The following is a 26519-nucleotide window of genomic DNA, read 5'->3' on the forward strand; positions in this document are numbered from 1 at the left end:
TTGTAGCTTCTCTCCAAACCAGTCCTGAACTTCAGGGAGCCTCATATTGATTGAAGAGCCTGAAAATGAAGGCTGCCCCGAGGCCCTTGGTTGCTGGGAGCAGAAGTGACAGACATCCCTGTGGTGGGGTGGATTTTGGGCACAGCCTATCCTCATGAACCCAGTTTTTCTCCCTTCCTCCTTCTCTGGGGCTGTCATGGTAGAATAACTGCCTAAGAATGTGATTGATGAGGAAAAGGTATACAAACTTTATTTTCTAAATGTTATCCAGATTAATGAACATACTGGAATTTGAGCTGAATTTTCAAGGGAAGGCTAGCATTTAGTCAGGTAGGAAAAACAGACAGCTATTCTGAATGGGCCAAAAGCGCAGGCAAATCTGGGAAAATTTGTGCTCTGCTGGCCACAGGGTGGCAGGCTGGGTTGGCTATATGAGCATTTGTGTAGGGGTCTGGTGGGAGACGATGTTGGAGGGAGCTAGAGTGTGGGGCTGGGAAACTCAGGTGTGTTCTATGCATAGAACGGCTATACAGAAGCTGTTTTTAGTGGGGAGGGAGAGGCTGGACATGGTGACTCAAGCCTTTAATCCTAGCACTTTGGGAGGCTGAGGCAGGAGGATTGCTTGAAGCCGGCTGGGAGTTCAAGACCAGCCTGGGTAACATAACAAGACCCCGTCTCTACAAAAAGTGAAACATTAGCTGGGCATGGTGGTGAGCGCCTGTAGTCCTAGCTACTCAGGAGGCTAAGGCAGGAAGATCACTTGGGCCCACAAGTTTGAGGCTACAATGAGCTATGATTGTGCCATTGCATTCCGGCCCGGGTGACAGAGCAAGACTCTGTCTCTCTAACAAAATAGAAAATGAAGTGGAGGGAGGGATAGCACACAGCAGTGCTGCAGGACAAGGCATTTGACCGCTGAGTGTGGCTGGGTAGGGGGAGACACCCATCTACCTGGCAGTGGTGTTGGAGGTTGCCTCTTTGCTGGGATCCCGGGCCGTCAGAAGGAAGACATCGGGAGTCTGGGAACTGAGACAGCTGGGGATGAGATATTTGACTTATTGAGTTGCTTCATGTGTGGACTTGATAGTGATTGTCATGTAGTTTGTTGTACAAGGGAAAACCTGACATGGATGCTGATCATGGATATTGCAGAAAATTAAGAGAAATGCCAGGGACTCTGTGGAACTGATATAGTTGATAATCATTCAGATGAACTGCTTAGCACTCATGCGTAACTGGCCCCAGGCACAAGTTCACATGCGGTTAAGGGTGGGTTATTAGCTTTATTGTGCTTTTGATTTGGTTCTTCATATGATTCTTCATAGTTTGTTGACATAGTCTTGAAGCTGGGTTGTCTTGTCACAACTTTATAAAATGTAAAGGAAACTTACCTACCAAGCAGTAAAAGTTACAAGAATGGAGACCTTCTGAGACAGTCAGGAAGTGCTTGGTAGAGGCTGGACATTTACTAGGCCTTGGAGATGGAGAAATTAGTATTTATTCTTATTGTTGCCCCAGCATTGTGTGGGATTTGGGGGAAGGAAGTGTATTAGCCTGCTTGGGCTGCTGTAACAGAATACCACAGCCTAGGTGGCTTCAACCACAGAAACTTATGTCTCACAGTTCTGGAGGCTCCAAGTTCAAGATCAGGGCGAATCCTCTCTCCTCGGCTTGCAGACGGTGTCTTCTTGCTGTGACCTCACACAGCCTTTTCTCTGTGTGAGCCTCAGGAGAGACAGCTCTGGCGACTCTTCCTCTTTTTACAAGGTCATGGTCCTGTTGGGTCAGGGCCCCGCCCTTATGACCTCATTCAACTTTAATTACCTTCTTAAAGGCCCTTTCTCCAAATATGGTGACATGGGGGGTTAGAACTTCAACATGACCTTTGGCGGGAACACAATTTAGTGTGTAACGGGAGAAGATGGATGTGCTCATTTAGCCCTTGGAAGTCAGGGCTGGAGCTGAACTGATTGAAAAGGAGAAAAAATGGTCAGGAGATGTGACCAAAGCGAGCAGAAGACTTGGGGGGTGTCCAGGAGGCAGCGGGAAGAAAAGAGAGGGAAGGTCCAGCTGGCCATGTGCATTCTTCCAGGCTGTGTGCCCTCCTGGTGTTCAGGAACCATCATCATTGACAACATAGCACTTCTTCAGATTAAAATGTCACTAAAGATCAGTTTATCTCGTCCTTATGCTTGAGTCCTTTTGTTGAGAACTCAGGTTCAAGTTTTGAGAAGCGCTTCCCTGCTGCCTCTGCCAAAAAGCAGACCTAGACATCCAAAGAAGTGTGTGGAAGCTTTAGCTCCCGAGTCTGGCAGCATCCATTCACATGACAAGAAGGAGCAGGACTTTCATCACCGCCTTGGTTTGAGGGGCCAGTCTAGACTCTTCCAAGGGAATAGTCCCTTTTCAGGTAAGGGAGGAGGTATTTGGAAGAGTGGCTGCGAAGGTAGAAAATGAGCCTGAGAAGGACCTCCCCACTGCACGGAGACCTAGGTGAGGTGGGGAGGCAAGGACCAGACACCCTCAAGATGTCTTAAAAAATTATCCGGGTGAATGGTCTGAGGGCAAGGGAGACCCTTCCCCTACTCTTCCAAACTATACTTCAAGGGACTGAATGGCTCTCAAAAGTGAACTAAGATAAAAAGAAGGCACAACAACCCCACACTCCAGAAGGTGAGGCCTGCGCTTGAACAGATGCGAGGCCCTTTGTTTGAGTGCGGGGAGGCTAGTGGGGTAGTGCGGGCCACTGTGAGCCGCGTAATGGGCGGTGCCTTTCATATGCAGAGCAGGTCTTTGATCTGAGGGGAATGAAAGTGCTGGAAAGAGGAGAGACTCGCTGGGGGGCCTTTGTTTTTGACAAAAAAGACATCTGCCGGACTCGAACCCCCTCACCCACCCCCTCAACCCCTGGGCTAACGCAACAATGCCCCAACTGGGTCTTGGGTCTCCCCACAGCTGAACAAGTCTCAGGAAAGAGAAAAAGGTCTGCTGCAAATGTGGACAGGAGCTTAATCGATTCTTTCCACAGCCCAGAAAGAAAGGGAGAGAGAAGAAGGGCTGTGGGGAGGCAAGGGGAGAGTGGAAAGGGGGACGTGGGGGCTAGGGGGCAAGGAAGGGTAGAATTTGAACCCTGAAGTAAACTGTCTGGTGATAAGCCTGTAAAGTATTCTCCAGTGAGCACAACTTTCAGAAGGCAGTGCAGGTGGGGTGAATATGTGTCATTGGAGGGAGGGAGAAGGGGATTCAGCTGATGATAAGCCATGATTATGGTTAGACTGATAACCATTTTTTTTTTAAAAAGGGAGTATAATGTACGGCAAGCACTAATGTGAAAGTAGCAATCTGTGTATCTTACTTACTGTGTTTTCCAAGGGGAAAATTAAATCCCTTTAGTTTTTGCACCGTAGGAAATGCCATATCAGGGGTGTTTTATCTTAGTTGTAATATTTCCAGTAGTTCTTTTCTTGTGGTCTCTTGTATCTTGCCCTTCTTGAAATCTACACGAATGCAAATTAAAAGAGATTTGAAATGAGGCGATTGGTATTTGGCCTATAAAGATGAGTATTTTCTGCTTGTGGACAATTTTAAAGTCCATTCTGTGGGGTAGATGTACTCTTTGAATGTAAAGCTGATGATTCAGCCAGTGCCATATCATCGAGTCAGGTGTCCACTCAGGCGTAACTGGCATGGCTTGGGGAGGGAGGGGGCACGTGGAATCATGTCCTACATAGGGCTGTCCCTTTAGAGGCTGTGGTTTGGGTAGGGGTTGGTAGAGGAAGGGCACAGTGATTTGACACCTTTGGTACACCCAGTAGGAGAGAAAGGTCTGTAATCCGAGGATGGTTTTGTGGAGCTTTTCCCCAGAGGTGGACCTGACACCATGATCTCTGGGGGGGCAAGGGGCATTAGTTAACAGGACAGGAAGGGTGAATTTGAGGCTGTCTGTGCGTCTTACCTGGTGGTGCTGTCATAACCAGGACAGGGCATTCAGGAGAAGTAGGTGTATTGCCTCTCCTTGCCTTAGAGTTGCATGGGTCTGGGCAGTCAGGCAGGTCTTGCCTGAGGAGAGGTTGGCTTTAGGGGCCTGGGAGGCACCAAGGCCAGTCTTGCTGCCTATTGCCCTGTTATTCTGTGCAGTTTCTCAGCGGAGAGTATCAACTTTGGAGACCGTGGATCTGGGTTTGAATCCTGGCTCCCCCATTTCCTAGTATTGTGACCTTGGGTGAGATATTGAACCTTTCTGAGTCTGTTTTCTTATTTCTAAAAGGGGTATGATGAAACAAACATTGTCAGTTTGTAGTGAAGAATAAACAGAGAACCTTTGTAAAGTGCCCAGTGCATAATGTTTTGGTAAGTTTGCTGTTGCTTTTGCTCCTACCACTGTAAGTGGTTGGGCTTACTCGTATCTAGCCTGTACAGTTGTCCCTCAGTATCCATGGGGGATTGGTTCCAAGACCCACTTGGATACCAAAATTCAAGGATGCTCAAGTTCCTGCTATAAAATGGCAAGTTGCATTTGGATATAACCTACGCACACCCTCCCAAATACTTTGTCATCTCTGCGTTACTTACAATACATAATACAATGTAAATGCAATGTAAATAGTTGTTATACTGTATTTTTGTTTTTAAAAATTGTATTATTTTTATTTTTTCAAATATAAATAATATATATTTATATATAATATATGAAATATAAATAAATAAATATTTTTTGAGATGGAGTCTTGCTCTGTGCCCAGGCAGGAGTGCAGTGGGGCGATCTCTGCTCACTGCAACCTCTGCCTCCCAGGTTCAAGTGATTCTTCTGCCTCAGCCTCCCAAGAAGCTGGGACCACAGGTGTGCGCCACCATGCCTAGCTAATTTTAGTGTTTTTAGTAGAGATGGGGTTTCACCATATTGGCCAGGCTGGTCTCGAACTCCTGACCTTGTGTGCCTTGGCCTCCCAAAGTGCTGGGATTATAGGCGTGAGCCACTGCACCCATCAAGGCTGGAAATCTTAAATTGAGGTATTGGCCAGTCAGTGTTCTCTCTGAAGGACCTAGAGGAGAATCCCCCCTTCCAGCTTCTGGTGGTTGACACCTATCCTTGGTGTTTCTTGTCTTGTAGGAGCCTCACTCCAGTCTCTGCCTGATATGGTTTGGCTGTGTCCCCACCCAAATCTTACACTGAACTGTAGTTTCCATAATCCCCATGTGTCATGGGCGGGACCAGGTGGGAGGTAATTGAATCATGGGGGTGGTTACCTCCATGCTGTTCTCCTGATAGTGAGTTCTCACGAGATCTGACAGTTTTATAAGGGGCTTTTCCCCCTTTTGCTCAGCACTTCTCCTTCCTGCTGCCATGTGACGAAGGACATGTTTGCTTCCTCTTCTGCCATGGTTGTAAGTTTCCTGAGGCCTCCTCAGCCCTTCAAAACCGTGAGTCAATTAAACCTTCCTCCTTTACAAATTACCCAGTCTCAGGTATGTCTTTATTACCAGCGTGAGAACGGACTAACACACTGCCTTTGGCATCACATGGTGTTCTCGGTGGGTGTTTCTGCATGGTCTTCCCCCTGTGGGTGCCTGTCTTTCTGTATCTAAATTTCCCTTTCTTATAAGGACGCAGTCATATTGGATTAGAACCCACCCTAATGATCTTAACTTAAATATATCTGCAAGAGCTTGTTTCCAAATAAGTTCACATTTATAGGTCCTGGGGGTGAGGATGAACATATCTTTTGGGTGGGGGGAAAAATTTAACCCACAACACCCTCTTTTGCTCTCTCTAGTGGTTCCACAGCTGGTTAAGGAGATGATTTTCAGATTGACCTGTCTTCTGTGTCCTGCAGTGACCTTTACCCTCCTGGGCTAATGGAAACTTCTCCCATTGGGAGATCTATTCTTCTTTTTCCTTATTTCCTTCTGGTCTTGCCATTGGCCCAGGAGGCTCTGGCTTCCATCTAATTCACTCAGGGAGCTGTCACTCTGCACAATGGAGACAAAGGTCTCATCACTGGGCCTTTGGCTGCTCCTACATTGGGCGTATGGGTCATCTTTGCAGTTGTCACATTCCTGCTGCCCTCTGGGGAAAGCCTGGTGGCTCCTGCTGAGGTGCTGGAAGCACCTCCAAGTACAAGCTGCAACACCCTCCTCCACCCTGCCAACAGCCCCTGAGGACGTATTGGCCCTGCTGCTGATAGCCAAGCTAGCAACTCCCGCCACCTCATGGTCATTCTGGCCACCCCTCCCCCCAGCCCATGGTCATTTTGGCCATCCTCCCTCAACTCTGCGGTCATTCTGGCAACCCCTTCCCCAATCCCATGGTCATGCTGGCATTCTTCCCCTAACCCCATGGTCATTCTGGCAACCATCCCCCACCGCATGGTCATGCTGGTTGTGCTTCTTCCTGGACCCTTGGTGGCTACTCCTGTCCTTGCTGCATTGGTCTGTCCTGGGTCTGCGGACTTGGTTGCTGCTACACTAAGAGAGCCTGCTGCAGTGCCTGTGTCTAACTGTGCTGCCACCCCTGTTGTCCTTTGCCAGGCTTCACAGGTTTATGACTGTAGAAGAGTATGTGCTGGGGTAGCTATACTGGCTGTTCCATGAATAGAGTTTGTGTGTGGAGGTTATGTTGGTGTCCCTCCCCACAACATAACCAGAGGAGATGACTCAGACATCTCAGCGACCACGTGGAGCCTCCTGATGCCAACCTGATCCTGACCCCCTTCTCTATGGAGCTCCACAGCCTGTGCCAAGGGGAGGAGAATCAAGCAAGGCAGAGAGGTCAGGATGGAGACCAGAGAGCTCTGCTCCCATTGCTTCTTGAGATGGAGCAAATTAAGGGCTTATAAATGTAATTACATTTGAGGTCATCAAATCCAATCTTCCATTCGATGTAGGAATCCCATTTATGGTCAATTCAATTTTGACTGAACAGCCCCAGTACCAGCGGAGCACCATTACAGTTCCCCAGGGAACCTCGTTGAACATGTGTATATTACATACTGTGCTGGTATTTCTATGGGGGAGACATTCCTAGAAGTAGGACATGCACATTTTCCATTTTGACAGCTACTACTAACAAATTATGCATGTGTGCAAACACACAATGTACTGATATATGCAAATGAGTACATGGCAGTCATGGACAGGGAACTCAAAAAGAAAGGACTTTCTAATAGTTAAAAATGTCTTACAAGACATTTTACAAGTGAGTGACTTGAGAAGGTAAGTGTTCAAAAAGAAGAGCTTGGATGGTTGGGATGCTATGGGGGGATTAAGCATTGGGTAAGAGATTAGAACAGCTGACATCTAAGGTCTTAAATTCAGCCTTCTGGTACACTCTAAAAAAGCACTGAGACACTCACCAAGGTGACATCACCCACTGGTGGCTCATTTTTTTCTGGGTCCTTCCAAATGCAATGCCTCTTTCAGGTGAGCCTCAGAGAACAACAGCTGTGTATGACCCTAAGCCCATCTCCTTGAGTGTTTGCAGAGACTTAGACTGGGCTGTGCTTGTCCTCTGCCATAGATACAGACGTCCATTGTATCCCTAGTTGGGATGGCCTGGATTCTGCTGGGACCCTCCACTGGTGGCCTCCAATGATAAAGAGTTTTTCTCAATAAATAAGGCCTTTCTGTGTATCTGAAGCAGACACTTTTGCAGGTAGCAAGAATGGCAAGTAGCAAGCTTTAAGCATAGCTACTGTTTCTTATAGCACAGGACAGGACAGAAATCTTTATAGACTTCTAGGGAAGTAGCCTGGTTAGTGCTAAGGTCTTGGAGGTCTCTGGCTTCTTCCCCTAATGGCCTGGCCACATCCAGCAGGCTTTTCACAGCCTGTGGCTGGTCAGGCCAGCAGCATGATGTTAGGTGGTGGAGGAAGGGGCTGGTGGAAGCCATGGCCACTGTTACCATTTGGATGTAGTTCTGCACATCAATCACTTCTCTTTTGCTAATCAGGATAATGTTGCTCTCAAACACTCTCCTTCCTTGGATCATTGTTGCTGAAGGCCCCCCATGGAGGGGTTGAGTATGCCTACTGCTTGGCCATCAGGAGCTGGTAATACAGTAACATAGATTCACCGCTCATGGCACCACCTGTTTTTTGATGAGGGGAGGGGCAAACTATAGTTCTAGGGCAAGGGAGTGACTGAGACAGCTCATCTCTCTCTGGGGCCTCCACCTTGACCCCAAACTCCTACTGAGTGTTTGCATTACCCGCTACTGCCCTCTGTGACTGGTTGCTGTCACATGCCCATTGGTTCTTGCCCCCTCTCCAACCCAAGAGCTACTCTGTCAGGGTAGGGCCACCACCATCTTCTTCCCCAAGTACAGTTCAACCTCCTAGAGGACAGGCGGACTCTGTGGGGGTGGAGGAAGGGTGAGGAATACCATTATTATTATTGTGATGATTATTATAATTGTAAACCCATCCTGCTAACAGCTTTGAGTACTTTGCTGTCCATCTCCTGGATGCTCAGAGTTCTAATATTCCACCACACTTCCTTTTGTCCTTTTTTCCCCAGGGGATTGTGCTTTTCCCCCAGGTGCTGTTGAAAGATTGACAGTGAGTGACAAGAACCTAAGTGAAGGCATTTGCTACCTGGCAATTTTTTGTTCAAGAGAACCCGTTGGAGGTACATCAGTGTTAGTAGCTTGGCAAGACGGCATTAGAGAGGAAATCTCCTTGGAACATTCCACCAACTGGACTTGGAAACTTAAAATGTGAATTTCTTTTGAAATAATGTTTTAAAGGGTGATTTCTAGGCTAGTCCATAGAAAGGCTTATGTTTCTTTGGAAAAACTGTAGAAAACACTATGACTGGCAGAAGCATGCTGACCCATTCTGCCAACACCTCAACAGCCCACATCCCTTCTGGCGAGAGTGAGTCAGACTCTAAAAGCTATGGTGCAGGGAATTGGCATTCAGACACCTGTTGGCGACTTGAGCCAGCAATTGATTGCAGTGCAGCAAGACCAGCACCTCTCTAAGGCATTTTTTTATTTGCAAGAGTTGGACATGTCGGGTATTCATTTCTTCAGGTTCTTGAGGCTCTAACTCTGACAAGTCCTGTCTGTGGTTTCCAGCCTTGCCTGTGTATTGCAGTCACCTGGGGGTGGAGGTAGGTGGAGATTCATGAGAGCATAGCTATGATTACAGAAGATGCCCATCTGGTGTACAAGCTGGTGTACAAAAGAGCTGGTTTACAAGCTTGGCTTGGTTTATATGCAGCAATTACTCAGCATGGAGCAGCCCTGGATGCACGATGTGAGCTGGTGCCTAAGATGAAGGGAAATAAGCAAGCTTATGGGTGGGTAGATCATGTCAAGGTTTATGTCAACAATGAAGTGGTGGAGAATGAGTTGCAATCTGTGGTTTGGGAAATACTGGCTTCGAAGGCCTCAGGGCAAATCAAATCATCTGGGTGTCCGGAAGAGGAGGCTGGTCTGAGACCTGGGAGAAATGAGCCCTGAATCCTTACAGGATTGTCTGAAATACTGAGCTGTAGAATTCTGCTTGGGTTTCTCCTTGGAGTCAGCCAGGGGCAGCCTGAGCCCAGAGCAGAGGTCTCAGGACGGCTTTGGGTTGGGACAGTAGGGGATACATCTGGGGGTCTGCAGCAAGGGGCTTCTGCACCTAAACTGCCTTTTCACTTAAAAGACTGCAGGGAACCTTGATTTTGTCCCTTTTTGTAGTCAGAAATTTTCCTTCTCCATTTCTGTGATTTGCCTCAGTCATTGATGTTATCCTATGGCTAGGATAGCTCGAGCTGCATTTCCTTCAGAAACAGTGAAGGCTACTCATTCACCAGACTTGGGCTTTTTATTTCCTGCTTGTTTTATCTTACATTATAATATATAGTTTCAGGACCAGGCAGTGGCTTACACCTGTAATCCCAGCACTTTGGGAGGCCGAGTTGGGTGGATCACTTGAGGCCAGGAGTTCAAGACCAGCCTGGCTAATATGGTGAAACTCCATCTCTACAGAATTACAAAAATAGCTGGGCATGGTGGCGGGTGCCTGTAATCCCAGCTACTCGGGTGGCTGAGGCACAAGAATCGCTTGAATCTGGGAGGCAGAGGTTTCAGTGAGCCGAGACCGTGCCATTGCACTGCAGCCTAGGTGACACAGCAAGACTCCATCTCTTTCTCTCTCTCTGTCTCTCTCTCTATATATGTAATATATATAAAATATATAATATATAAAAATATATAATATAAATTATATATATAAAATATATTTTCAGTATTTGTTCATGGAAAGGCTTTTATTGACTAAAGCCTTTGATTGAGTTTTATTGGCCAAAGCAGCAAAACGAAAGTGGAGACTATCTGTCTGTCTGTCTGTCTATCTATCTATCTATCTATCTATCTATCTATCTATCTATCTATCTATCTATTTATCTATATCTATGTATCTATCATTTTTATGTGCAGACAGCATCCATGGAAAGAGATACAATGTGTTGGCAGCAGTGGTTGCTTTTAGGAAGCGTGATTGGGGAACAGGAATTGGAAGGCAATCTATTTCTTTACGCTGTTTAAAATTTTTACCATATGCATACTGTTAGAAAAAAAGGAACGCTGAGATTGACATGTGTTATGGGTTGAATTATGTCTTCATCCCCAAATTCTTACATTGTAGTCCCAATCCCAGGTATCTCAGATTGTGACTATGTTTGGAAACAGGGTCTTTGCAGGTGAGGAAGTTAAGATGAGGTCATTAGGGTTGGCCCTACTCAAAAATGACTGTTCTTATAAAAAAGGGAAATTAAGACACAGAGATAGATACACATGTGGGAAGAACACTATGTAGATCGGAATTATGTAGCCACAAGCCAAGGAACCACCAGAAGCTAGGAGAGAGGCCTGGAATAGATCCTTTCCCAAATTCTTCAGAGGGAGCATGACCTCGTCAACACTTTGGTTGCACACTTCTAGCATCCAGAATGGTGAGGCAATACAATTCTGTTGTTTAAGCTACTCAATTTGTGGTATTTTGTTATGGCAGCCCTAGGAGCCTAACACAACACATGAAAAATGTTAACAGAAACTGTAAAGGAAGGATTTGAATGGAGAAAGGGAGGCACAGTGGGAGGCAGTGAGCACTGGCCGGGTGGATCCATCCAGGACCCTTGTGCCTGCTCCTTTGCCTTTCTCCCCTCCTGGCCACTGTCCCCAGCTCCTGGCTGAGCATGCGGCTCATGGCACCTGGCCTTTTTGGATCTCCAGGAACAACAGTCCTTGTACCCCAGGCGTGTTCAGCTGATTCATGTGAGGTGACTTAATCAGTGACAATGCCCCATTCAGGATGGCCCTCCTGGAAGACGCCCTGGGGTCAACTTAACTGGTGGAGTTTCTGAGCAATTCTCTTATCCACAAGCCACATCCTGAAACCCCAAATTTGTTAGACTGGTTCAGACTTCTCCAAGCACAGCAAGGAGAGTAAATTATGTAAGGATGACTGACAGTCAGTAGTTCTATCAGAGAGGGGTCCTTCAGAGATGCCATAGTAGTTTATGAGGATGCCATATCTGGGCCTCAGTCATTTGAATGGGAGTGAGTTTAGGGTTGTGCATTGCTCCTGTGGTGCCCATGGAGATTTCCCTTGGAGCACCGCCCTGCCCTGGACTTGGCTCCTCACTGGAGAGGGAGTTACCTCCTCTAGCTCCACAGATGGCTACCCATGGCCTGACCAAAGGTTCACTCCAAGGGAGGCACCTTCAGCAGGGCCCTGCCCCTGCCCAGCTTCCCTCCAGGGCAGCCTGAGGCATGGACTACTAGGTCTGGGCAGCGCAGGTGATAAAGGGCTGCCATCTGGAGTGGGACAGCTGGATAGCAGTGACCTGCCTCCCTGGTTTGTGGTGGTAGTGTGCGGAACAGGCACCTTGAGTCATCAGGGGAGTATTCTGGCTCCAAGGAAACCCTGTAAGGACACTTTGATCCCATTCAGAGACTGTTTCTTCAGGAATCCGTCTTGGGTCTTTCTCCAAGGAGTCTGTTTCAGTGAGGGCTTTGCCTTGCTTAACATAAACAGTGCCCCAGAGACTTCCCCACATCTCAGCTAAGCCAGCGAAGGAGGGGTTTGGGGTGGGCTGCCTTGTCTGATGACCCCAGGCCAAGCTGTCTTTGAGGCTCATCACGGAGCCTTCCTCTGACTTTCATTGACTGCGTCTCTTTGGACATACAGCAACCACTGTGTTTGGTGTTTGGCACCTGCCGGTGAGCACATTTGGGGCAGGATCCTTGCTCTTCTCAGCCAAGGAAATCCAGCCCCTTCTACCTCATCACTTAGCTGGTCTCTCGAGGCACTGTATCTCTTGATCTTTTAGGTCAATGGCTTATCTTGTGCTGGGTTTTAATCTGTGAGAAGCTTAAGGCCTTTCATAAGTAGTTGGGGTATAAATAAGCACACATGAAAGCCATGCTTCCCCTGGGTTGTTATTCGGATCATTGCAGCAGCTCTGAAAGGAAAGGCGTGTGGTGATTACAGGAAATCATGCTAGAGATTTAAAAAGTATATTTCTGTGGTTTTTAGCAACAAAAGAAAGATTCAGCACCAACTCTGATGCACAGCCCACTGTTCAAACTTCCTTAAAAGAAGAGTGTTTATAGTATGGTCTCCTCACCATAGTGCTTGGTGACACGAGGTGACCTCCCTCCCCTCCAGGAAAAATAGAAAGCAATGACCCTGGGATGATCAAGGGTTTTGATTTGCTTGTGTATGTGCTGTCCTGGCAAGCCTGAAATCAGAGAGTTTAACTTTGGGCCTCTGCCTTTCATTCTCCTCCCAGAAGCTTCTATGATACACTAGACCTCCTTTCCACCCATCCTTTCAAGATTTTTCTTGAAAAACGCCCCCTTTTTCAGGTAAAATGAAAGCTTCATTAAAGGCAAGGATCTTGTCTTGTTCATGACTGTATCTTCAGTGCTTGGAACAGTAGGCATATAATAACTATTTATTGACTGAATTCATGAATAGAAGGGATGAATGATTGAAATTTAGGATCATTTAGTACTGTGACTTGCCTTGATTCTGTCCTTGATTAGTTGACGCAGAATGATACCCTTCATCATCCCTTATGTCCTTCCATTCTTGATGTTCAGTCTATCAATCAACCACTCAGTTTCCAGAATCCTAGAGTAACTCAGGATCACAGTTGGCATTTTGCTACCCTTCTTCCCACCCCCTTATCTCCCCCAACTCTGCTGTTCCCAGGCCTTCTGGTCCTTGAAGACCACAGGGCCAGAAACCTGTCACTGATGAACACCATTAGCCAGGTCACTGTCCTAATGTCCATCTTCCACCAGGGATTGTGTGTAATTCTCAGTAAGGGAGTATCTGATATCTTAAATCATTATAATGCACAAAACTCTCCAGTAGTCATTTTATTTATTTATTTTTTGAGAAGGAATCTTGCTCTGTTGCCCAGGCTGGAGTGCAGTGGCACAATCTCAGCTCACTGCAACCTCTGCCTCCCAGGTTAAAAGCGATTCTCGTGCTTCAGCCTCCCAAGTAGCTGGGATTACAGGCACCTGCCACCATGCCTGGCTAATTTTTGTATTTTTAGTAGAGACAGGGTTTTACCATGTTGGCCAGGCTGGTCTTGAACTCCTGACCTCAAGGGATCCACCTGCATCGGCCTCCCAAAGTGCTGGGATCACAGGTGTGAGCCACCGCGCCTGGCCTAAAGTGCTTATTTAATCTGTGATGTGGCCCATACACAGTCTGCCCCAGTTTGCAGACTGACATGTCTGTTACAATGGGTAACTCAATCTTCTCCAAATACCAAGAAAACCTTAAGAAAGAAAAACGTTTCAAAATTAATGGACACTCTTTGAGTAAGGTATTTAAGCACCAGGTAACCTGGGCTTGTGCTCAATGCCTTTAAGAGAATAGCAAAGCTCATTAGCAGGTATTTGTGAGCCAGTCAGACTGAGGATTTGGCTTGGATGAGTTAGATGGAGACAGAATATGTGGGACTTGGGCCTGGGGCCGGGCATACCTGATAGGTGTGTCATAATGCCCCTCTCTCTTCCCTCCCAAACCTTTGAAGGTTTGTTCCTCCAGCTAATCTGAAGTTAGTTGGCAATTCCCAGTTGTTGTAGGTAGGCCCTAATTGTATGGCTTTAGAATGCAGGGGCTTATACCTGTGGAAGGCTGAGTTGTCTCATTTAGATCAGTTTGCAGACATGCGCCCGGGTATATCTGCTTTTCTGGCAAGGCTGTGATCCCACATGTACCAGTCTGTTCTCACACTGCTAATGAAGACATACCCAAGACTGGGTAATCTGTAAAGGAAAGGGGTTTAACGGACTCACAGTTCCACATGCCTGGGGAGGCCTCACAATCATGGCGGAAGGTGAAGGAGGAGCAAAGGCGTGTCTTACATGGTGGAAGGCAAGAGAGCGTGTGCAGGGGAACTCCCCTTTATAAAACCATGAGACTTATTCACTATCACGAGAACGGCATGGGAAAGACCCACCTCCATGATTCAATTACCTCCCACTGGGTCCCTCTCACGACACGTGGGAATTCTAGGAGCTACAATTCAAGATGAGATTTGGGTGGGAACACAGCCAAACCAAATCACCGCATGACCAAGCAGATTTGTTACCTGCTCTGGCTTGTCACCAATAGAGGGATGGGAAGGATGGGAACACAGGATGGTCTAGAGGGTACCAAGACAGAAGAGGCTATTGTGCAGAACCTTGGGGAGATGCCTTGCAGAGAGACTGGAGGTGCCTCTGCCAGAGAAAAGGAGGAGGTATTGAGAGAAGAGAGGATGGAGGGGTTTTACAGAGAGATCTTTGGTTAAGGTTGCATCACAGGCCCAGGAAATATTAGAGTAACTGAGGGAGGTAACTATGTGGAAGGAGGGATGCTGTGGTTTGAATGTGTCCCCTCCAAAATTCAGATGTTGCTAGTGTGATGGTATTAAAAGGTGAGGCCTTTAGGAGGTGATGAAGCCATGAAGGCTCCTCTTTATAAGGACCTTTTTGGGATTAAGACTCCTCTTTATAAGGCCTTTATGGGATTAAGGCCCTAATAAAGGAGGTGTCATGCAGCCATTCAGTTAGCTTGCCCTTCTGTCTTCTTCCATGTGAGGATGCAACAAGAAGGCCCTCACCAGACCAAAGGCCAGTGCCTTGATCTCAGACTTCCCAGCCTCCAGAATGGTGAGAAATCTATTTGTGTTCCTCATAAATTACCCAGTCTCAGGCATTTTGTTGTAGCAGCACAAATGGACTGAGACAAGGGGTACGCAGTGGGCCTGTGCCACCTTGGCCCATGGGAGGCAAACCAGGAAGCCTTGTCTCCTCACCACTCAGAATGAGGAGAACATGTGAAAGGAGAAAGGGGTTGGTGCTGGGTAGGGTCATTTGCTGACTTAAGACCTCTAATGCGTTGTCTCTGGAGAGTTGAAACATCTCGCTAAAGACCTCATAATCAGTCTTTGCTGCAACACAGATGGACCAAGCCTGTCTGTATTGCAGCAAAGAGTGAGGAGATATTCCAGCAAAGGCAGCATCCTGTATGCTGATTACTGGGGAAGCACAAGAAAGGGGAGCTGTCAGAGGCTATAGAGCTGCATCTGTACCTGGGGAAAGTGAGAGAGAAAATTCCATGGGTCGTAAGTGTTGTCTGGAGCCTCGTAGGGGGTGGCCAGCCCCACTACCCACCTGATACCAGGAACCCTACTTCCCCACCTCTGACCCAGCTCTTCAATGCCCAGGAGAATTCCCTGCTTTGTAAAATGAATTCTCCTGGGCACTGGAGAGCTGGGTCAGAGCTGGAGAGATAGGGTTCCTGGCATCAGGATCTTGAATCTGGATTTTCCCAAAATATGTTTCAACGAAGCTTTCTCTTGTGATGTATGCCTCAAATATGTTTGGGAAACCTGGCATACTCTGTTCCCCATCAAGGAGACCCACATCGCACATTAGTATATCAAAGACTCTGAGAAGTTCTGTAAAATTAAAACCTGTTTAATTTTCTTTTCTTTTCTCTTTTTTTTTTTTCGAGACGGAGTCTCGCTGTCATCCAGCCTGGAGTACAATGGCACAATCTTGGCTTACTGCAACCTCTGTCTCCTGGGTTCAAACGATTCTCTAGCCTTAGCCTCCCAAGTAGCTGGGACTACAGGCACATGCCACCATGCCCAGCTAATTTTTGTATTTTTAGTAGAGACATGTTTCACCATGTTGGCCAGGCTGGTGTTTAATTTTCTTTAGCCTTCATTTCCCATTTTTTCACATTAACTTCCCTTAATATCCCATGGATCTAATGACGCCATTAGCTGGGAATGCTGCATTGATGGTTAGAAAAGATGTGGATAATGCACTGGTTTCTGCCCAGTCCTTTACATAATTGGGACCCACTGGTAGGTGTGTCTGTGAGTCCCCAGCCCTCTCGCTGCCCCACCTCCTAGCTTCTATTCCTCACAAGCCAGCTCTTGGGTTCCCTCACCTCTTGGTCACACTCATGGAAGAGTTCCAGGTTGTCTGTGTCCTCCATAAGGCAGTTCCCTAGGTGTGTCTGATTGGGGCTGATTTGGGAAGGACTGTTCTCCTCCTTTTCTTTGGATGCTGTCCAGGGATTTGTGTTCCCTTTTTTAAGTAGCACTATCCATGTCCTTACATAACGAGCACAAAGGTGAAGGTATTTCCAGCCATGGACAAAAGAAATAAGATGGCAGCAAACAGTTGCCTTGTTAGTGAACTTAAAAGAGACCTTTCTTTTAGGTCATCTTTGCTTTGAACCAGACCCTCCTGCAGCAGGAGAGCCTGCGAGCAGGCAGTCTTCAGATCCCCTACACGACGGAGGATCTCATCAAACACTATAACTGTGGGGACCTCAGCTCCGTCATCCTCAGCCATGACAGCTCCCAGGTGAGCACCCTTTCCCCCTGCCAAGCTCAGCACACATTTAATTATAGGAATAAAAACATTACCTGGCAACACGTACATCCTGTGTACAAAGGATTGAGGTCATGAGGGCTCTAGAAATAAAGTGGGCAGATTTAGATGTCATTGAATGAGGCACTACAGTGAATGAAAGCTTTACAAACCTTGTAAGAACAGAGAGGGGCATTGATGAGGGTTAATTCCAGTATTCCAGCCAAAGGATGAAGCTTCAAAGGATTTAACAGTGGGCCACATGAACCAGCCTTGAGGAAGGGAAAGGTTCTGAGTCTGATGGCCTCCTGGCTGACTTAGGTCACACTTTTGCAAAATGATGGAGCAGAACTTTGACTGCAGCTTCAGTGGCCTCTAAGAACATGTGAACATGATATAGCTGTATATTCACAGAATGCTTACAGGGTTAGGGCATCAGAGCTGGGAAGGCTGCTAGCATTTGCAGACGTGGATCATTGCATCCTGTGGTATTGCAGGATGAGTGTGGCTGAGCTGGTGGATTGAGTGTTTGCCCAGCTCAGGCCTTACCTGTGGGCCATTGAGTGGAAGGAAGTAGCTGCTCAGCCTCAGAAGATCATGGTCTCCTTCCAGGAGGGAAGTGGTACGGATCTTTGTTATGCTTTTATCAACAGGCTTCCCATGGGACAAGCCATGGTGCCTTCGCCTCCTCTCTAGGACTACATGCAAATAGCAAACACCAGCTAAACTTCTGAGGTAGGGGAGTGTGTTGTTTCCCCCACCCAGGACTGGTGTCCGCATGCATGAGGACACTGGAGAGGGGAGACAGGAGCTAGTGGGTGTGGGTGATGCTGTACAGGTCTATGTTAAATCTGGGGACCCAACCATAAGGAGACATGTGTGAACATGAGAGCTGAAGGAGGAATAGCAGCAATGGGGAGAAGGACAGTACAGGCTGAGTGCAGCATCAGCCCAGAAAGGTGACATTTCATTAATGACAGAAGCCTCAAAAGATGTAAGGAGCATCCCCAAAAATCTAGAGGAAAAAAAAGTCAAATTGAGACAAAGTGAAGCAGGAGGAAAGAGAGAACAAGAAACACATTAAAGGAAAAATAGAGTTGTTGGTGGTGATAAATCTTACCTGCACTCTTGCTGAGGGTAGGGAAAGGGGGAGAAAAGTCAAGATCAATTGGGAAATTGACATTTGAAGCAGCAGAAAAAAGTTAATGTGGGCGGAGGATTTGGTCATTACGTGGGCAAATGGTCAGGCTGATGGAGCAGATAATACAGATGTCATATGCATTTTTCTCCTGTGGCTTTCCCATATCTGTTCTGCCCACAGGGCCCCTACAGGAGGTCAGGGAATGTGCTGTCACTGTGAGTGAGGGCCAGGCTGGCCAGCAGGGAGTGGTGCAGGCTTTGGGTGATGTTTGGAATTTAGAAGGTGGAGCAGGATGTCAGAGGGAGGTCACCCTGTGTATCTGACGCTGCCTCTGTAAAGAGGCTGGTAGAGAGGGGGGCTCTGCTGAAGAGAAGAGATTTTGGGAAATGGGCAGGGGATCTTACATAAATGACATGATTAAAAAAAAAAGATGACAGAGTAGAAGATGAAGGCTGTCGATTTGAAAATGAAAGAATATAATTTCGAGGCCATCGCGAAAGGAGATCTGTTATCCATAAGATGGAAGTTAATGCTGTCACAGAGTCTGAGGACTTTGGAAAGCTTTTTGAGAGGCTACTGGAAGCAGCAGCAGCAGGCAGGGTAGATACTGACCAAGATAATGGGTAACACTGTTGTTAAGTCCCTGGGTGGAGGAGAGAGCATGCACCCAGGGGGAGGAGTGGGAGGCTGAGGTTTGGGAAGCCAGACAGCTGAGGGGGTGGGGAGAAAACACAGAGTGCCAGCCTTACCTGTAGCTCCTGGGCTGCAAGAATCACGCTGATTGTCACAATTTTGATGCACTTTCATCCTGTTATTAGCCAAAATACTGAAATTGGCTAACATGTATATCAGAATCAAGTGAAATATTTGCCAGGAAGGCAAAGAACATTGGGGAAAGCAAGAGAGAGAAATAGGAAGTGGAGAAATAATGAAAATGTAAAGTAGAGGATTTATAAAACATTTAAGTGTTTATACAAATTTCATGTTTTCGGTAATAGAATCTAAAATATGTAACTATATAAGACTATTTTTATAAGAAAAGCATGTGTGAATCACACAAGTTAAAACTATGGATGTACTGTGCAAAGACAGTGTCCTTTTTTTTTTAATAAACACATGGCATCAGACAGAGCCATTTAACTAAAACAGAAGTGCAGTTGTAAATAGCGTAAGAGTTCATTCAGTGCACTTCACTTAATATTTTTTTCACTTTGGTTACAGGGAATGTGATAGAGTGGGAAACCTAGCAGACAGGAAACTCCAAGAATGGTGTCACTCTTCTCTTGACAACGTCTTGACCATCTAGGTTGGGGGATTTGATGCTCCAATGAAGTAACTTTGTTAATAACTCTGTTGCCCCTTATTTTTTTTCTCTCTATTTTGGTGGAGGTTCCCAATTTTATTAATGCCACGCTACCACCTCAGGAGCGCATCACTGCTCAGGAGATTGACAGCTACTTACGCCGGGAGCTGATCTACAAGCGGAATGAGAGAATAGGGAAGCGGGTGAAGGCCCTTTTGGAGGAGTTCCCTGACAAAGGCTTCTTCTTTGCCTTTGGAGCTGGTGAGTAGTGGGTCACCTCTGATTAGCCTCTGAAATCTGAGGCTTCTCCCAAGAAGGGAATGTTGAGGTGAGTCCCTGCTTAGGGCCTGTGTTAGTCATGAAGCGAGATGAAGGGAGTGACACCTTCCTTGACTTATTTCAGTTGCAGAGTGGCTCCAGCTGGGGATGGAGCATCCAGCATGGTTGAAATGTTGCTGGATGAGCTGGTGCATGTGACATCACGCATAGCTCTCTCCACACATAAGCCAGCTGGGAAAACATTTTTGTCCTCTGAATTTCATACTTAATCCCAACTTCTTTCTGATACTTTTCACTTTGTAAACTTTCACTAAAAATATGTTTGTCTTTACTCTTCTACCTGACAATGAGCCTCCCAAGTCCAAGGCCTGGGGTTGATACATCAGCTGTTATTGACTGTTAGGAGCACACATGGAGACAGAATAGGACAATTATTTTCTTTTGTGGGCTTCTTGAAATAAATTCTCTCCCCTGGAGTGACTCTGACACAGAATTCTTTGCAGCCTCAGGAAATGAGGATAGAAATGCCAGAGGCTGGACAGTATGCAGAAAGATCATTTGCTGGGCTGGGCTTTGTTGTTTCATATTTTTCTGCTAACTTCATAAACTTAAACAAGTCATGTCTCTCAGTTTCTTTACCAGTAAGATAGGGGGTTGGAGAGAAGCAATTCTGAAATGGTGGAGTGAGGGCCTCCAAAAACCTGTTCTTCCATAGCAGCAATAAGAACACTGGAAAAAATGGTCAAAATCAACTTTTCCACAGCTCTGGAAATTAATTAAAGGCTTGCAACAATCCTAGAAGTGTTTATTTAAGAAAACTGGATGAATTTTGATAGAAGCAGTGGGCTTTGTGGCATTTTAACTTGTTCTGTTTTTATCTCCCTTTTCCCAGCTTCACAGTAGCCTTGAAAATCAGGAGCCTTGTACTACAGTAGCTGTGAAAACCATTTGCCTAATGGTTACTGGAGGGGACAGAATGGGTTCAAAGTTCCTCCAAAGCTCCATCCTTAAAGAATCATCACTATTTGACATGTCCAATAGTTCCCTGAAATTTCCATTCCCAAGCTTGTCTTCATTTGACCTGACTCAGAGCTTGCTCTGTGTGAATAGCCCTATTCTTAGGGTGTTTGTTGAAAACAATCAGTGGCAGCTGTTTAACATCATAGTTGCTGGAAATAGCAATATTAATTGAAGCTTACAAGGGGCTGCCCAAAAAACTTAAAAGCAAAATCCCATAGAGGGTTTAGAAAAGCTCTAAAATATTCCTAGAGAGCCACATGCATGAGAAGAGCGGTGCACATGCCCAGGAAAGACCTGAGAAGGTCCTAATCTCTCACCTCTGGCTGATCTTGAGGCTCTGTGTAAGCAGAGTGTGAAAGCTAAGGCAAAGTCATAAATTGCCTGCTGAAGCATCAAATACATGCCCCCAAACTCACACAGCCCCTCTGCAAAGGTTGGGAAACTTGCAAGGAATTTAAGGAAATCTCTGTTCAGTCATTAGCCAGCCACTAAGCTAACTGAGCAGATCCTTCAGTGATCACACACAACAAAGAATACAGACTTTACAGACTTAGTCCTAGAAAATCACTACACAAACAGCAACAACAGTGCACCTGGGAAGAGGGGAGAGGAGATGAGTTCCAGAGTTGGTATATTATTTAAATGTCTAGTTTTCAATAAAAACAATTATAAGACACAGAGCAAAACTAGAAAGTATGGCCCATACCCAGGGAAAAACAAGCAACCAATAGAAGCTGTCCTTGAGGAAGTTAATATCTTGGACTTACTAGAAAATGACTTTAACACTAGTTATTATAAATATGTTCAAAAAACTAAAAGAGGCCAGGTGCGGAGGCTCACACTTATAATCCCAGCACTTTGGGAGGCTGAAGCAGGTGGGTCACTTGAGGTCAGGAGTTTGAGACCAGCCTGACCAATATGGCAAAACCCTATCTCTACTAATAATACAAAAATTAGCCAGGCGTTGTGGCGCACACCTGTAATCCCAGCTACTTGGGAGGCTGAAGCAGGAGAATTGCTTGAAACTGGGAGGAAGAGGTTGCAGTAAGCTGAGATCACACCACTGTACTCCAGCCTGGGCCACAAGAGTGAAACTCCATCTCCAAAAAAAAAAAAAAAAAAAAAAAACCCTAAAATTAACCATATCTAAAGAATTAAAAGAAAGTTTGAGAACAATATCTCACCAATACAGAATATCAATAAAAATATAAAAATTATTTTAAAAGAACCAAATAGAAATTCTGGAATTGAAAGTGTAGGAACTGAAATGAAAAATTCACTACGGGGGCTGAACAGTAGATTTGAACTGGCAGAAGAAGAATCAACATACATGAAGACAGGTTGATTGAGATGATTCAGTATGAGAAGGAGAAAGGAAAAGGAATGAAGAAAAATGAATAGATCTTCAGATACCTGTGAGACACCCTCAAGTGTGCCAATGTATACCTAATGGGAGTCCCAGAAGACAGGAGAGAAAAAAAGAAAGAAATAAAAAGAATATTTGAATTTAAAATTGCTTGAAAATGTCTCAAATTTGATGAAAAATATTACTCTGCACATTCAACCCATGAACTATAAGTTGTATAAAATCAAAAAGTTTCACACCAAGGCATATCATAGCCAAACTGTCAAAAGCCAAAGACACAGAATCTTGAAAGCAGTGAGAGCAAAGCAGACAAGGGATCCCCAATAGGATTAACAGCAGATTTCTCATCAGAAGCCATGCAAGCCAGAAGGCTATGGGAGACATACTCAAAATGCTGAAATAAATGACTGTCAACAAACATTTCCACATCCAGCAAAAATCAAAAATGAAGGAGAAATCTGTTGCATGTGAGCTGAATAGAATTTGTATTCTGCTGTTGTTGGATGAAGTATTCTTTAAATGTCAATTAGATCAATTTGATTGATGATGCTCTTCAGTTCAACTATATTCCCTATCTGATAATTCCAGAATCTCTATCATGTCTGAGTCTGGGTCTGATGCTTTCATTGTTTCTTCAGATTGTAATTTTTCTTGCCTCCCAGCGTGACTTGTAATTTTTAATTGAAAGCTGGATATGATGTATTTGGCAATGGGAAGTGAGGGAAATATGTTTTTAGTGTGAGGGTTTATGTTAATCTTTCTCAGAGTTGGGCTGTTTAATGTTTTGCTGTGGTCTGAATGTTCCTTAAAACTTGTGTGTTGAAACTTAATTATTATTGTCATGGTATTAAGAGGTGGGGCCTTTGGGAAGTGATTAAGACATGAAGGCTCCACATTCATGAGTGGATTCATGCTTTTTAAAAGGACTGGAGGAAAGTAGTGTAGGCTCTTTTTTTGCCCTTGTGCCTTCCACCATGTGAAGATATAGCATTAGCCCCTCCTGCCATGTAAAGATTCGGGAAGAAGGCCCTCAGCTGGACATGGTGGTGCATGCCTGTAATCCCAGCACCTCGGGAGGCCACAGCAGGAGGATCACTTGAGCTCAGGAGTTTGAGACCAGCCTGGTCAACACAGTGAGACCTCATCTCTACAAAAATTAAATAAAAATTTAGCTAGGCATAGTGATGTGTGCCTGTAGTCCCAGCTACTTGGGAAGCTGAGGTGGGAGGATCACTTGAGCCCTGGAGGTCGAGGCTGAAGTGAGCTGTGAACATGCCACTGCACTCCAGCCTGTGTGACAGAGTAAGACTCTCTGTATTAAAAAAAAAAAGGCTCTCACGGGGCACTGAATGCCTATGCCTAGATTTTGGACTTCCCAGCCTCTAGAACTGTGAGAAATAAATTTCTATTGCTTATAAATGACCCAGTCTGTGGTATTTTGTAACAGCAACACAGACTAAGGCATGTTTGCTGTAACTCTAGGTCCCAGAGGCTTCAGTTTCCTCTAGTGTCCTCTAGTTTTTTTGTCTTGTGCTTTCTTAAGAACCTTCTTAAATAGAGTCTGAGTCTTGCTGCACTTTCACGTATAATCCACTGTTATTTTACTGGAGTCCTATTGTGGTGGTGCTAAAGTGAAGATACCATTTCATACTCACTAGGCTATAATAAAAAAGATGGAGAGTAAAAAGTTTTGGTGAAGACATGGAGAAATTGGCACCCTTATACATTGCTACTGGGAATGTAAAATGGTGTAGCCATTTTGGAAAACTGTTTAGCAGTTTTTCAAAATTAAACATGGGGCTACCATTTGATTCAGCATTTCTACTTCCAGATATATGCCTAGGAGAATTGAAAACATATGTCCACACAAAAATTTGTACACAGATGTTCATGGCAGCATTATTTATAATAGCCAAAAAGTGGAACCAATCCAACTATCCATCAACTGACATGGATAAATAAAAGGTGATATATACACACAATGGAATACTATTTGGCCATAAAAAGGAAAGAGGTACTGATATATGGTACTACATGGATGAACTTTGAAAACATTATGCTAAGTGAAAACAGCCAGTCACAAAATCATATGATTATATTTATATGAAATGTCCAGAACAGGCAAATCTATAGAGACAGAAAGTATTCATAGATTAGTGGTTGCCAGGGGCTGGGGTCAAAATGATGAAAATGTTTTCAAATTAGATAGTGGTCATGCTTGCACGATTTTCTGAATATACAAAAAAAATCACCGACTGGCATATGTTAAAAGGATGAATTTTATGCTATGTGAATTATATTCAAATATTAATAAAACTGTTATAGAAATATAAGGGGTTTGGCTCCCACATTATGCTCATTGAAAAGTTCTGCCACAAACAAACTGCAGTTTGTGCCCTCAGCAGTGCCTGTGAGTATGTGGTAGTTTTCTTCTTCTGTAAGTCCTGTGTTTCATGTCTGGATTGGGCACCGTGTGCACATTTGTACTGTCTCAACAAATGGCTTCTTGGAACAAAGCTGTTAGCCTGGGCCTCACTCTTGAGGCACCATCTGGTGCAGACCCCAGATGAGAAAGTTAGGAAACAGAGCCAGTGGTGGTGTCCCAATGCACCACCCCGGGTCTGTGTGGATGGAAGGTGCCCAGGTGCTGGAGTGTGGGCTTCTGCTTTCCACCCCTGCCAGACTTAGGTGAGCTCCCAAAAACTTCCCGTATGTCCCGTGCAGGGGTAATGGGGTGCTGGGGAGAGGGGAAAGGTCGACTGGGTTCTGGGCTAGTGGGAGGCTGGGGCACAGCTTGGTCTGAGCAGTTCGGTGGGTGGGCCCTCGTCGTGGGGGTTCTGCCAGGCAGGTGGAACAGGCAACACCAACACCTGAGCTTGCCCAGTACTCAGGGCTCGATTTGTCATACTGATGCAGGGCTAGATTGGGGCTGACAGCCCCTGGGCACTCCTGATGCCCGAAGTGCCCAGGGGCTGTGAGCCCCCATCTAGCACTGGCTTCTTCTAAGGCAAAGTTATATTCCTGTAGCTGCTTTCTCTCTGTGCCTTCTGAAGGCTAAGTTGAACAGAGGAAACTACAGAAATTGCTCCGAAACACATTACCGTGTGCTTTTAAAACTTAAAAGCTGTGTGGTTAGCAAACTTTTAATTGCAAATTGAGGATAACTGAAAACGGAAAGTACTGGAGTTTTAAAATCAAGCAGCGACTTTTGTCATGGGGATCTGGATATAAAATGCGAAGATTAGAAATGGAAATCACCTTTGCAGTAGAAGAAAAATTGAAGTCAGAAGTGCTAAGTGGAAACTATAATCACTTGTTCTAAATTGCCAGTTCCTTATTTGCAAATGAATAACCTAGGATCAGTGGTGAAAGACATGACTTTTTTTCTTATTTAGGTGTCGATCTTAAATCAGCTCATGCTGATTTTTGGCTCCTGTTTGCCAGGGTTACTTCTCCAGTGGCCTCCTCTCCTACCCCACATTTCTAGGTTACAGCTATCGCTCCTGCACTGGCAGCTGTCTAGGCTGTCTAGGCTGTGGGGAGGAGAGGGGAGGATGGGAGGGAATGGTTTTGCCAAACTTCCCTTTCTGAGCCCCTGCTGACCCATGAACACCCCCTTTGATGCATGAGGGTGAAAATGAAAGCAGGAACCATGGGCCTTCTGCTTCCTTCTCGGGGCCTATTTGCTGTACTGCCGCAGGCTCCCAGGGTTCCCTGGTTGTGACTCCTGAGACCACAGTGGGTTTGTCCTATGCAGAAACCTCCAAGAAGGACAGATCTTAGATTAGGTTGCCTTTACTTTTTCTAGAAAGTGGTGATTGGGAAGTAGCCATTCCTTCGGTCCCACCAGCTTCCCTGTTTTTTCAGAGAGCACAATTGCATTCCATCCTGTAGTTGGGAATTCCCCCCATCTTTTTTTTTTAAATTGAGACAGAGTCTCGCTCCGTCACCCAGGCTGGAATGCAGTGGCACGATCTCGGCTCACTGCAACCTCTGCCTCCTGGGTTCAAGTGATTCTCCTGCCTCAGCCTCTCGAGTAGCTGGGATTACAGGCGCCTGCCACCATGCCCGGCTAATTTTTGTATTTTTAGTAGAGATGGGGTTTAACCATGTTGGCCAGGTGAGTCTTGAACTCCTGACTTCAGGTGATCCACCCGCCTCGGCCTCCCAAAGTGCTGGGATTACAGGTGTGAGCCACTGTGCTCAGCCTGAATTCTTGTATTTTCTCCAGACCAGTGTCCTCACCTTTCAGGATCCTGCTCACATATCACCTCTTCTGGGAGGTCTTACCAGGTTGCAGTTTGATGTCCAGGCTATCCCCTTAGCTTTGTGACTTCAGGTAACTTGCTGCATTGTTCTGATCTTCAGTGTCATTGTCTCTGAAATGCTACTGATGCTGCCCTGCCTGCCTTGCAGGACTGTTGGCAGGCCTGATTCCAGAAGCTCTTTAGAACTGTACTGTGCTGGACAGATAGGCAGGGGGCTTGGCAGGGTAATTTCTTGGTTCTAGGGTGTGTGTTTG

At 45.8% G+C, this 26519-nt stretch overlaps 1 protein-coding gene across 2 annotated transcripts in view; it reads left to right on the forward strand.

Moving 5' to 3' along the window:
* TRABD2A (TraB domain containing 2A) overlaps window positions 1-26519 on the forward strand; it is a 59628-nt gene that overhangs the window by 22565 nt on the left and 10544 nt on the right. The window contains exons 3-5 of one of the 2 annotated variants that reach the window (XM_019020723.4): window positions 16736-16882; window positions 19419-19593; window positions 20504-21165. In XM_019020723.4, coding sequence (XP_018876268.2) covers window positions 16736-16882; window positions 19419-19593; window positions 20504-20514 — 333 coding nt within the window. In that variant the 3' untranslated portion in view covers window positions 20515-21165. Of the gene's footprint in view, window positions 1-16735; window positions 16883-19418; window positions 19594-20503; window positions 21166-26519 lie in introns of those variants that run through there. The other variant, XM_004029520.5, reaches the window with a different exon arrangement.

This window comes from Gorilla gorilla, chromosome 12, assembly GCF_029281585.2.
Source record: "Gorilla gorilla gorilla isolate KB3781 chromosome 12, NHGRI_mGorGor1-v2.1_pri, whole genome shotgun sequence".
Taxonomy (NCBI): domain Eukaryota; kingdom Metazoa; phylum Chordata; class Mammalia; order Primates; family Hominidae; genus Gorilla; species Gorilla gorilla.